We start from the raw sequence: 12,517 nt of genomic DNA, 5'->3' as shown, positions 1-12,517 counted from the left end.
ACCTCCACCCTCTGCACCCCCTGCAACCCCAGCCCCAGAGCCCTACCCCCACCCTCTGCACCCCCGAAGCCCCAGAGCCCTACCCCAATCCTCTGCACCCCCTGCAACTCCAACCCCCAGAGCCCTACCCCCACCCTCTGCACCCCCGAAACCCCAGAGCCCTACCCCAACCCTCTGCACCCCCTGCAACCCCAGCCCCAGAGACCTGCTCCCACCCTCTGCACCCCCTGCAACTCCAACCCCCAGAGCCCTACCCCCACCCTCTGCACCCCCTGCAACCCCAGCCCCCGTACCCCCAGAGCCCCGCCCCCACCCTCTGCATCCCCAGCCCCCGTACCCCCAGAGCCCCGCCCCCACCCCTGCAACCCCAGCCCACCAGTGCCCCGCCCCCACTCTCTGCACCCCTGTAACTCCAGAGCCCCGCCCCACACTCCCGTGCCCCCCCCCCAGCAGCTCTCACCGCTCGCGCCGCGCAGGCCGCATGCGCCGGGAAGCACCGCCCCCCGGCCCGGCCCGGCCGTGCGCTTCCTGCCGGGGGCCGGGCCCGGGCAGCCGGGGGCTGGGGTGCCGTGCAGGGGCCGGGGCCGGTGCACGCTGTCCCTGGTGCATGGGGGGCAGCCGGGGGCTGGGGTGCCGTGCAGGGGCCGGGGCTGGGGCCGGGGCCGGGGCCGGTGCACGCTGTCCCTGGTGCATGGGGGGCAGCCGGGGGCTGGGGTTCCGTGCAGGGGCCGGGGCCGGTGCACGCTGTCCCTGGTGCATGGGGGGCAGCCGGGGGCTGGGGTTCCGTGCAGGGGCCGGGGCCGGTGCACGCTGTCCCTGGTGCATGGGGGGCAGCCGGGGGCTGGGGTTCCGTGCAGGGACTGGGGCTGGTGGACACTGTCGGTGCGTGGGGGGAATGAAATCCCATCCCCAGGGGCTTCTTGGGGAGCTCCTGTCCGCCGCGGCCTGGGCTTGTTCCCCCTCCGTGAGTGCTGCATGACACAGCTCGGGGTGGGGCTGCAGAGCATTCGGGGTCCGGCTGCCCCAGGGGCCTGGGCCTGTGCAGACGCAGGCTCCTTTGTCAGCCTGCAGCCCAGCCCAGCTTTGCTTCCAGCGAGTCACAGGCTGGCCACTCTGAGCAGCCAGGCTACAGTGGCTGGAGCTGGGAGCAGGGCCACAGCCGGCCCCTGATGCCCACAGGCCAGGCGAGGAGGGGACAGGCTGCGGGAGAGGGCTTGGCACCCAGCCGTGTGTTGGGGGTGGCCCTGCCCCAGAACGGGCCGCTGGGGGGTTCCGTGGTAACAGGAGCCGGAGGGTGGCAGGTCGTTGTGCTTCCTCCAGCCGGCGCCACAGAGATGGGTCCCCAACTCCACAGCAGCCAGCTCGGTCACCGGCAGCATCCCAGGTAGCCACAACGCGCCGCGGCCGGGCTGCCAGCCTCTCGCCCATCACGCCCTGCTCCTGCCCCAGCGGGTGCTCCCCGTGGCCCTAAGCCATTGTCTCCATGGCCTGCCTGCTGCTCGTGGACGTGGCCTTGTCCTCTCGCTCTGTTCCCTGCTCCTGGAGGGCGTAGCTCAGGCAGCTTCGCCCCACCCCCATCCCCACCCCCACGTAGATGATGGGGTTGAGGCAGCTGTTGACATAGGCCAGGCTGACCACGAGGGGCTGGGTGGCAACCACCAGCTTATACAGATGGGAGCCAGGGCCGTGAGTGGCCAGGATCAGCCCCACCACATGGTAGGGGAGCCAGCACCCAAAGAAGCTGCCGAGCACAACCAGCACAAGCACCGTGGGCCTGTGCCATGGGCCCAAGCGGCTGCTCTGGAGGCGGGCCAGCACCCGCCCATAGCAGGTGGCGATCACCACGAATGGCACCAAGAAGCCGGCGGCGAAGCGGAAGGCGGCGACGGAGACCTCGGTGGCATAACCGGCCATTCGACCATAGTCCACCCCACAGGTGACCTTGTCGGAGAAGGGCTCGGCCCGCGTCGTCCGGAAGATGAAGGTGGGCAGAGTGAGCATCAGCGCCAGCAGCCAGACTGCCCCGCACAGGCCCCAGGCCAGCAGCGGCGTGCGGTGGTTCTGGCACCAGACAGGCTGGGTCACCAGGGCGCAGCGGTCGGCGCTGATGGCCGTCAGGAGCAGCACACTGGCAAACATGTTCAGGATGGTGAGGGACGGGAGCAGCTTGCAGGCAAAGTCGCCCAGGTCCCAGCGGTTGTGGTGGGCCACAGGCACGGCCAGGAAGGGCAGCGCCAGACAGCACAGCAGGTCTGCCAGCGCCAGGTTGAGGAACCAGACGGTGTTCACCGTGCGCTTCATCCTGCATCCCGTCACCCAGACGACGGCCGCGTTGCCCGGCACACCCAGCAGGAAGACGAGGACGTAGAGAACCAGAGAGACCCCCAGGAGGGGGGTGAGGGGCTGCGGGGGCGTCTCCCAGTCGGGCGCGGTGAAGTTCGTGTACGCGGAGGGGTCGTACTCGTACGACTCGGTGTCGTTCATTCTCCACCACGAGCTGCAACCTAAAAACCAAACTGGGTTTGCCGGGATTACCCCGCCCTGCACTGCTCTGCACCTGCCCCCGAGCTGGAGGCTCGCCCCGGGCGCCAGCCCAGCCGGGCTGTAGTGGAGCGTGGGCCTGGCGGGAGGGCCCCACGGCGCCTCCCGGGGTGTCCATCTGCCACTCCCAGATGCTGAGCCAGAGGCTGGTCCCCTGCGCAGAGTCATGGGAGCTGGACAAAGCCAGGTGCCTGAGGTTACCCCCAGCCCTGAGCGGTTCCAGGCAGGAGGCTCCCACTGTGGGGCCAGCCAGCCACAGCCGGGACTCCTGCCAGCTGCGTAACAGCCCTGCCCCCAGCCACCCACACGCGCAGGGGACGATGTGGGGGAGTCTCTGCCCATGGCTGCAGTAAAAGGCCCCTCCTCAGCGGGTGGCGCTCCAGAGGTCTAGTCCTGCTGCCCCAGTCACAGGTGCCTGGGAGCAGGACAGAGCCCGGCCCTGGTGTCACCCAGGCCTGCAAACTAGGGGAGCGATCCCCCGGGTGGGCACAGGCGCTTGTGGTGTCCAGCTGAGCCTGCGGCCCCACACACAGCGAGAGTCATGAGCGCTCACGCGTCCCCGGCAGCGGGGCCCAGGCCCAGCGGGAGGAGCCGGTCGCCCCCCAGCAGCGGGGCCCAGGCCCAGCGGGAGGAGCCGGTCGCCCCCCAGCAGCGGGGCCCAGGCTCAGCGGGAGGAGCCGGTCGCCCCCCAGCAGCGGGGCCCAGGCCCAGCGGGAGGAGCCGGTCGCCCCCCAGCAGCGGGGCCCAGGCTCAGCGGGAGGAGCCGGTCGCCCCCCAGCAGCGGGGCCCAGGCCCAGCGGGAGGAGCCGGTCGCCCCCCAGCAGCGGGGCCCAGGCCCAGCGGGAGGAGCCGGTCGCCCCCCAGCAGCGGGGCCCAGGCCCAGCGGGAGGAGCCGGTCACTCACCTGGCAGCGGGGCCCAGGCCGAGCTGGTCGCCCCCCGGCAGTGGGCATCTGCACAGAGCTGCGAGTTGGATTCTGATCTCCAGAGCCCCAGCCGGACGTTCTCCCCAGCGGCTGTCCCCACCCCTGCATGGGTGGCCCCTGCTGCTTTGCGGGGGGCAGGGGAGAGGTCATCTCTGCTTCCTTGTGTGCAAAGGGAGAGCCCAGCCCAGGCACGGAGGGGTAACCCCCCCACTGCTTCCATTCCCCAAAGACCAAGGCCCAGCTGGAGGTGCGGTTTGGTTGCATCACAGCAGTCACACAGGCATTGAGCAATAGGGCCCGGGTGCTGGGCGGCAGCAGGCTGGTCTGGATAGGGAAGCTGGTGGAGTTCTGCTGCAGCAGCAGAAAGCAACAGGGAAGTGGCCTGCGGGGGGCAAGGGGCAGTGTCTGGAGGGCTCAGCCCAGGCAGAGCACACAGAAGCACAAGCTGGTCCCGGTTCAGGGCACAGCCCAGAAGGCCCTGGGGGGTTAGATGCCTCCAGCCGCACTCTGGCCAGGAGTCCTCTTGCCCTTCTGCTGGGCCTGGAAAGTAGGGCCCCACACAGCCCACAGCAGGCAGCAACCAGGCTAGCACCCGGAGCAGGGCGGGGTCGGAGCAGGGCATGTGGTAACAGCAGCTGGCTGGGCCGGTGAGGCGCCATGCTCAGCTCCTGCTCACCCCCCAGGGTCCCCCAGGGAGAGGAGGGGCTCTAGCAGCATTCGCAGAGATCCAGCAAACTCGCAGCATGCGGGCCATGGCCAGTCAGGACCAGCCCGGGGAGTGGCTAACCCAGTCTCCACCAGAGGCAGCGAACCTGTGCTCTGACCCCCTACGCACCGAGGGGCCAGCTGCAGCCTGGACAGCAGGGTTCCCTGTAAGCTGAGCGCTTAGCGGCCACCCATCAGAGCTCCAGGTGCTGGGCAGAGCCTGGGTGTCGTCTGGTGGCGCACGCCTTGCTGCACAGAACAGCTCTGCTCTGCCCACGGGTGGAAAAGGTGAGAGGGAGCCCAGGCAGCGGCCTTTGGCACAAGCCCTGGCTCCGCTGCGTTGCCGACTTCTGCCCCCCCGCCTCCAGGACGGCTGCGGTTCTGGGCTGGGGCGCGGTGGTGGATGGTGGCCGCAGCTGCAAGTTTGCTTAGGGCAGCACCATTCCCACAGCTGTCCCTCGGACAGCTTCCCCGTAAACTCCCACATGGGGAACTGCCGCTGGTTCCTGCCCTGGGGAGGGGCGAACCCGGAGCACAAGCTGCTAAATCACCATTCACCCACATGAGATCCTGCTGGCCCTGGCCTGGAACCAACCCAGCCACCTTCCAGCTGGGCTCTGAATGGCTAGCGGCATGGGCAGGGGCCGGCTTTGGAGCATCTACAGCCCTAGGGCAAGGCGGGCCGGAGGTGGAAGCCCAGGACACACTCCCGGGGGCTCAGTCGCAGCCGGTGGGTTGCAGCAGTGCTCCCGTGCACACGGGCAAGCAGGTGGTGGAGAGGCCTGGGCAAGGGTGAAATGAAGCTCCCCGTTTCGCCGCTGGGGCGGGAGGTGAGGGTGTAAAGGTGAGGCCTTTTCCTGCAGCCATGGGGCAAGGCCCCACCGCCCTGTCTGCAGCCAGATTAGAAGAGTAACAGCCGTTAGCAGAGAGGCAGGAAGTCATCACAGCCTCACACTCTGTCTGTAAAGCATTAAACAACTTTAAGACCAGGCTGTTCAGAGGGGGACCCCGTCCTTGCAGCACCCACCAGCCGCAGTGAAAGACACTGAGCTCGGGCTGGGGAGAGAAAGCTTAGTCTGAGCATTTCCTCCAGCAAGGAACTGCTCTCTGTAGGGTTTTGTTCTTTCCTTCTGTCCGTCTGCAGGTGGTAATTTCCCACATATCAGTCAGCCCGGTTTTAATCTAGAGTCAGTCCTTCGCTTACGTCACTTGGCACCCACAGAGCTGCATTTATACAGAGGGTCATGTTTGCCCCGCCTACATACCCGGGTGGAAAACCTCATTCCTTTACTGTTTGGTCTTTATAGCCCAGGTCTCCATTGACACCTGATCTCTGTCTGGTCCTTTTGTTGGTTGTCTGCTGTATAGTCAGATTTGCTAGGTGTAAATCTCTGGAGGTGGTGAGGCAGGGTGGGTAGGGAATTGTGTTGCCACACGGTAGGGCTGGGCAGTGACGTGCCAGCGTAATGATCAGTTACGGAATAGCTCGGCAGGGCTCAAGTTTCCCTGCATGAAGTGGGGCCCAACAGGCAGTTCTGTGGGAACCAGCTCCAGGACACAGCTCTCAAGGTCAGAGCTGCCAGATTCTCAGCCCTGTGCCAGTGACACCACACAGAGCCCAGAGGTTCTGCGTCCTGACTGGCCATCAAGACAAGTTTCTCCGGCCCCTGGCTGGGGTGAGCCCTGCCTGCTGGGCATGGGTGTTCCAGCCTGGGGAGCGGCTTGCAAGAGCAGTTAAGGGTGTGAGGTTGAAGACCCTGCAAACCTGCAGGCGATGAAGCTGGGAGGGAGCGGGTGCCTGGACAGACAGGGGTCTGCCTGAGCTCTAGGAACCGAGGATGGGCCCCTGCCCTGCAGTGTGCGAGTGACAGGGAAGTTTTGTGGGTAACAAGGGGGAGCTGCCCGTCCCCGATGGAGCACTGCACAGCGCAGGGACCAGGGGCTGCATGGTGGGGAGGGAAATAGGTTGCCTGGAGCAGGGGATCAGGGCAGGACTCACTGTGCCTCGGTCTCTCATCTCTGCCTGGCCAGTCCCAGCTGCTCCGGAGGCCAGTCAGAGGTGCTGGTGCAGGGGCGGCTGCTGGCAATGGACAGCTTCTCTCTGGGTGCCATGCAGCTGGAGCTGTTGGTTCAGTCCAGTCAGCACAAACAAACAGGAAGGATGCAAGACAGCTCGAGATAAGCCCCAGCTGGGCAAATGCCAGAGGGCTGCTGGGAGATAAGGCTGGGCCAGCGACTGGCCCTGCAGACAGAGAGCACGGGGGCTGTGGGGAGAACCAGGGGGCAAGCAGGAGTCACTGGGGTGGTCTAAGCTGCTGGCCCTGCCTGGAGCCCCACTGCGTGCGCAGGGGTTAAGTAAGACAATTGGTTGTAATCCCCCTTCTCTGGCTTGCTGGTCATTGGTTCCCCCAGGGAAGCCCCAGGCAGTGTTCCCTGCTAACTGAGGGCTTGGGGGGCTAGTGGGAAGGGAGAGCAGGGCAGCCTCCCAGGGCACTGTGCCCCAGGACAGGCCTGGCACAGGTGCAGTAACTTCCACACCTGCCCCCCAAGGAGTCTCCTGCTGGCGAGTCACCCTCCCTCCCAGCCTTGCGAGGATGGGCCCCGGCTGCTCCCACCCCTCACCCCAACATGCCAGCCCCCAAAGGGGGAGAGGCTCCGAAAATTCTGAGCTTCTGGCAAGCTGGGGCGGGAGGTTAGAAACTCTCCCACTGTCTTGCTCTGGTGGACGCTGCTCCGGAGCACCCAGCCTGGCAGCCGCCTATGTGGCACATGGCAGTCCAGTGCCTGGCCACAAACTGCCCCCTTCTGAGCTGGGCATCCCACCTGCTACTAGTACCACCAAGTGCATGAGGCCAGGGAGAGAGGCTCTGGGCCCTGGAAGCCCCAGGCTGTGGAGGGTGGCCCTGTCAGCCTCTCGTTGCTGAGTCGCGTAAGAGGAATCTGCAGTGGCGGATTAACATAAGGGCAGAAAGGACACGTGCCCAGGTCCCCCAGGCTCCAGAACTCCATCGTGTTTGAACATTTTGCTGTAATGGGACGAAAGAAAAGTCTCACTATTGTATTTTATTCTGCACCAGGAGTCATGATAAGCAGGAGTAGATAGTAGAGCACAAATAATGACGTGACAGTAATATACCTGGGGGAGGGGTGACAGTATTGTCCCAGGGCCACACCTGTTCTTAATGCACCCCTGCTGCTATGGTAGCTGAACGGCCACAGAACTGTGCACACCTCTGTAGCCAGCCTCCTGGAGGCAGCTTCTCCCGCGGAGGAGACCCGTCCGGAGCCATGCACTGGGGTTATCGGGTGATTCCAAGTGTGGCCCCAGTCATGCCCGTGTGGCAGAAGGGTTGTGGGGCTGGGGCCAGGCTGTGGGGAGGGAATCTGGGGCAGGGAGACCCAGGGAACTGGAGACTGGCAGGAGCTGGGAGAGGAGGAAGGGGGGGTTGTGTGATGGAGAAATGGGAAAATGATGCCATAATATGCCGATAGGCAAATTTAGAGGTGTCACTCTGTGCATTCCATCTCCATCTGCCCCCGTAGCCCAGCCTAACGGGGCCTGAGGCAAGTTAGGGGCAGTGGCCACGCAGCCATGCCGTGCGCCCCACATGGACCCAGGGTAACAGCCGGAAGTGAAGGGGCAGTAGCTGTGGCCTGGGTGTCACACACCCAGCAAGCCCCAGGGCTGGTGGAGGCCCTCCACAGGGGCTGGGTCTACTTTACATGTCTGTGCTGTGTGCCCCTCCCATGGATTTGGTCTCCAGTGTGGACTTGGTCTTTGTCCTGCTGTCCCCCGTGGAGTGGAGCGAGTCCTCACTCAGCACATTGCGGAGGATGGTCTTCAGTGAGCGCTGGAACCGGTCTTTGAAGTCCTGGCCCATGATGACGTAGATGATGGGGTTGATGCAGCTGTTGACATAGGCCAGCCCCACAATCAGGGGGTCAGAAGTGGAGGCGCCCTTGTACAGACTGGAGCTAGGGCTGTGGGTGGCCAGGATCAGCCCCACCACATGGTAGGGGAGCCAGCACACGAAGAAGCTGGTGAGCACCACGAGAACAACTCTCATGGTCTTGCGGGAGCGGTGGAAGCGGCTGCTGTGGAGGCGGGCCAGCACCCGCCCGTAGCAGGTGGCGATCACCACGAATGGCACCAGGAAGCCGGTGGCGAAGCGGAAGGCGGCGACAGAGACCTCGGTGGCATAACCGGCCATTTGACCATAGTCCACCCCGCAGGTGACCTTGTCGGAGAAGGGCTCGGCCCGCGTCGTCCGGAAGATGAAGGTGGGCAGAGTGAGCATCAGCGCCAGCAGCCAGACTGCCCCGCACAGACCCCAGGCCAGCAGCGGCGTGCGGTGGTTCTGGCACCAGACAGGCTGGGTCACCAGGGCGCAGCGGTCGGCGCTGATGGCCGTCAGGAGCAGCACACTGGCAAACATGTTCAGGATGGTGAGGGACGGGAGCAGCTTGCAGGCAAAGTCGCCCAGGTCCCAGCGGTTGTGGTGGGCCGCGGGCACGGCCAGGAAGGGCAGCGCCAGGCAGCACAGCAGGTCTGCCAGCGCCAGGTTGAGGAACCAGACGGTGTTCACCGTGCGCTTCATCCCGCATCCCGTCACCCAGACGACGGCCGCGTTGCCCGGCACGCCCAGCAGGAAGACGAGGAAGTAGAGAACTAGAGAGACCCCCAGGACGGGGGTGAGGGGCTGCGGGGGCGTCTCCCAGTCGGGCGCGGTGAAGTTCACGTACGCGGAGGGGTCGTACTCGTACGAGTCGGTGTCGTTCATTATCCACCCAGCTCTGTCTCCTGTAAAGCAACAGGACGAGATGAGTTCTAGTCCCGTCCTGTGCTGGGCCAGCGGAGCCCCAGAGCTGCAGGGCTGTATTCGAACACGGGGCCAGCTTGGCCTCACGCGATCACTCTGAGAGCTCAGGTTTGCCCTCACCGGGGCACCTGGAGTCCTGTGGGATGGGCTCGGGACGTGCGAGCAGGAGCTGCGTTGACTGGCAGGAGCTGGGGGTGGCCAGAGAACCTTTGCCTGGGGTCAGCAGCTCGGTGGGATTTGCACCTTTCTCTGAGTGAAAGCATGCTTGGCATGGCCGCAGGCAAGATCCCCATCAGATGGGCCCTGGCCATGTCCATAGCAGCAGGGACAAGCAGCCCTTCCCACCAGCATGCCCCCAAGCTATGGCCAGGAGTGTCAGGTTCATCCCTCCCCCTCTCTCTGCCCCCCCAAAACCTGCCCTTGAGCATGGTCCCGCATCAACTCCCACCAGCAGCCTGTGTCTGGGAGTGCCTGTGGGCCCCACGCTGTTGGGGAGTGGGCGAGATGGGGCGCAGAGCAGCTGGAGCTGCTCACAGGCTTGTTTTGAGTGGGCAGGAGTTTGTGTGTCTGGCTTTGGAGCAAGATAAAGTGACACTTCAGCCATCCTGCTGCTGGACACCTGCCCCAGCCAGCCCCAGGACCCTGCTGCTTTGGCCGCACCAGGCTGAGATGCGAGCCAAGCCCCTCAGTCCATCCAGGCACTGGCTTCAGCTCCTGCCCCTCCGCCCCACAACCTGGGCAGGCTGCCCCATCATTCGCCGTCACAGCACAATGTCCAGCCGCCTGTGGGTGGGGGAAGCCAGCACCCCAGTGCAGACCAGTCCTCCATCCAGGACCTCTCTGCTACACTCCCCCTCAAGACCCAGGCAGCACCAATGAGCAGCTGGCGCCTGCCCTCTGAGAGCTGGACTGAGGCCCCCAGTTGCCTTCATCCCGGCCAAGGAAGGCGAAGGACCAGCCGAGCGGCTCTGTGTTCTGCTCCCCTGCTGCTCTGCAGCAGACCATTGCCCAACTTTGCTTCCTTTGTGGGACAAGCCAGCAAAGCTGAGCAACGAGGCCGGAAGGAAAAAACTATCTTTAGTTTGACGCACCCTCTCCAGCTGATGGCCTCGCCCCTGGAGACATGGCCGCGGTGGGGCAGCATCAGGCCCTCAGTGCAAAGCCCCAGCCGACTGGGGCAGGTTCTGACCCGAAGAGCAGTGAGTGCCTGGATGCAAGGGCTGGTGACAGGCGAGTGCCCCACCTCAGACCCACAGGGTCCCATTCCCAGCTCTGGGTAGGCAGTGGGACCAGCTGGTTACCTCAGGGCTGCTGGGTCCTATCCCAACTCTGGGAGGGCAGTGGGGGCTAGTGGTTAGATCAGGGTCAGGGAGTCAGGACTCCTGGGCTCTATCCCCGCTGTGGAAGGGCAGTGGGGGCTGGTGGTTAGAGCAAGGTCAGGGAGTCAGGACTCCTGGGCTCTAACCCCCGCTGTGGGGGCTGGTGGTTAGAGCAGGTGACGGCCACCGCAGCACAAAAGGGAGCTAAATGTGCAGAAAGGAGGTTCTTTCACAGCGGTCAGCCAGGGTGCCGCAAGATTTCTCACCACAAAGCAATCCAGTCTCCGGAAGGAGGAGTTGTGTAAATGCAGGAGCTCTCCTGCCAGGCCTTGCAGCAGGCTGAAAGGTGACCACTACTGGGGACTGACAGCTCCAGGGGCAGGGGTGCCCTGGCACAGCAGAGCTGGTGGGTGGTTGGGCACCGACCCGCCCAGGCTGGGTGAAATGCAGCCCAAGCCATGAGCTGCCAAAACTGGTGGCTCAAAATATTTTAACAGACCCAGACAAAAATCAAAATCTCGCCCTGCTCCCCAAGGGAAGCGGGAGCCGCCGGAGGGGTTTTCCCAGTTAGCTCCAACTCCCCAGTGGCAAGCAGCTGCTCTGCCACAGAACACGCAGGTTTGCAGCGGGGTGACACCAGGACATCCCCATCCCTTCACACTCACCCTGCATGCACAGAAATGCTGTCCCGGCAGCGGAGCCCCAGGCTTTCTTCCTGCTAGAGCAGAACAGAGGAGAGAGGATGCAGGCGCTTGGCACAGCCACCGCACCACAAACCAACCCTGCGACCTCCAACGAGCCGCCATGGGCTGGGCTGGGCACTGCCAGGGTGGGGCCAGCTCTGGCAAACTGGCACCAGCAGGGCAAGCCCGGGCGCCTGGGGGACCAAACACGCAAGGAGCGCCAGTCGAGCCAGCACATGAAGTGGCTGGGACCGTCTCACCCCAGGGCCTCAGCTGCTCAGGTACAAGCTTCAGGAGCTAAATCCCGGGCTGCTGGAACAGGGCCATGCTGCAAAGCCCAGATGCCACAGCAGCACCCCAGCCCAGCCCTGGCTGAAAACCAGTCCAGCCACGGCCATTCATGCCAGACTGAGACAGTGCCCAGGCAGAGAGATGGGGCAGGAGCTCTGGGGACATGCAGCCAGGCAGAGGCCAGCATCTGGCCCCAGAGGGCTGTGCCCGCTCGCTGCCCCTGTTGCAGAGGAGAGGTGGCACCGGAACGGCTGCTCAGAGCTCAGCAAGCACTCACCCTGTGCCAGCCCCGCAGGCTGCGTCCGCGCTGCAGGCGTCACTAGCTCCACTGGGGCCACAGCTGAGGTTTTATATGGCCGTGAACAGGAAGCTCCAGGGCTTGGCGGGTGGATTGCTATGCTCAGCCCTAGGGAGCAGGACAAGGGGCAGCAAGCGGGTAGGAGGAGCTCGGCTGTGGTGGAGGTCACAGAGGGGTGGGATGGTGTGGTGGGGTTCAGGGGGCCCCCTGCACTTCACCCCGTCCGCTGGCAGGAGTGACTCTCACTCAGCAGGTACAACAGGAGGTTTATTAGGCAACAGAGGCCCAGTTTCTCACAGAAGCGACAGCACAGCAGTTAGAGACAGTCCTTCCAACCTGTCCTGGGGAGAGGAGCCCGAGAGGTGCCCCTCTGGGGTGTAGCTTCCCCCTCCCCGGCTGGCTCCTTCCAGCTCCCTCTTCCCTCCCCTCTAACCGTGCCCCCGATTCAAAACCAGCTCGGCTCCTCCCTCCTCTTTGTTCAGGGCTGAGGTGTTACCTGCCAGCCTGGGTTATAGCCCCAGGGTCATCCTTAGCCTCCGGGAGCTGCTCTGCTTGTCTCACACATCCAGCCTGAGTCTCACATGCACCCCCCCCACCCCCGCCATCACAGATGGGCGCAGAGCTTGAGATCTGGGTTTCATTTGCAGGGCTGCTACCTTCACCCAGCCTGCTCTCAGCCTCAGCACCCTGTGCTCCACAGCTCCAGCTCCAGCTCCTTGTGCAGCCACACCTGGAGTACTGCATCCAGTTCTGGGCCCCCCGTACCAAAAGGAGGTGGGCACATTGGAGCAGGTTCATTGAAGGGCAATAAAAATGATTAAGGGGCTGGAGCACACGACCTACGAGGAGAGGGTGAGGGATTTGGGCTTGTTTAGTTTCCAGAATTGAAGACTGAGGGGCGATTTGACAGCAGCCTTCAGCTTCCTGAAGGGGGC

The 12,517-nt window shown here is 64.5% G+C and overlaps 2 protein-coding genes across 5 annotated transcripts; both read right to left on the bottom strand.

Annotated features, from left to right (window-relative positions):
• Positions 1-876: 876 nt before the first annotated feature.
• LOC142024449 (C5a anaphylatoxin chemotactic receptor 1-like) lies at positions 877-6,249 on the bottom strand. Of its 2 annotated transcripts, none has more exons than XM_075016458.1 (2): positions 6,171-6,249; positions 877-2,504 (listed from the first exon to the last, which is right to left on the bottom strand). In XM_075016458.1, the coding sequence occupies exon 2, from the start codon at positions 2,482-2,484 to the stop codon at positions 1,468-1,470; it is 1,017 nt and encodes a 338-aa protein (XP_074872559.1). In that variant the 5' UTR covers positions 2,485-2,504; positions 6,171-6,249; the 3' UTR covers positions 877-1,467. The 2 variants fall into 2 exon arrangements, with proteins under 2 accessions (XP_074872559.1, XP_074872558.1); XM_075016457.1 differs by lacking the exon at positions 6,171-6,249 and adding an exon at positions 3,446-5,475.
• A 1,002-nt stretch (positions 6,250-7,251) lies between these two features.
• LOC142024511 (C5a anaphylatoxin chemotactic receptor 1-like) lies at positions 7,252-11,584 on the bottom strand. 3 transcript variants are annotated; one of them, XM_075016574.1, is made up of 3 exons: positions 11,562-11,584; positions 10,976-11,028; positions 7,252-8,972 (listed from the first exon to the last, which is right to left on the bottom strand). In XM_075016574.1, exons 2-3 carry the CDS (start codon positions 10,980-10,982, stop codon positions 7,891-7,893), a joined length of 1,089 nt encoding a protein of 362 aa, XP_074872675.1. In that variant the 5' UTR covers positions 10,983-11,028; positions 11,562-11,584; the 3' UTR covers positions 7,252-7,890. The 3 variants fall into 3 exon arrangements, with proteins under 3 accessions (XP_074872675.1, XP_074872676.1, XP_074872677.1); XM_075016575.1 differs by having other exon boundaries at positions 10,976-11,025; positions 11,562-11,583; XM_075016576.1 differs by lacking the exon at positions 10,976-11,028 and having other exon boundaries at positions 11,562-11,571.
• Between the last annotated feature and the right edge of the window lie 933 nt (positions 11,585-12,517).

Source organism: Carettochelys insculpta, chromosome 22, assembly GCF_033958435.1.
Source record: "Carettochelys insculpta isolate YL-2023 chromosome 22, ASM3395843v1, whole genome shotgun sequence".
In the NCBI taxonomy this organism is placed as follows: Eukaryota; Metazoa; Chordata; order Testudines; family Carettochelyidae; genus Carettochelys; species Carettochelys insculpta.
This window is presented reverse-complemented; position numbering and strand designations above follow the sequence as displayed.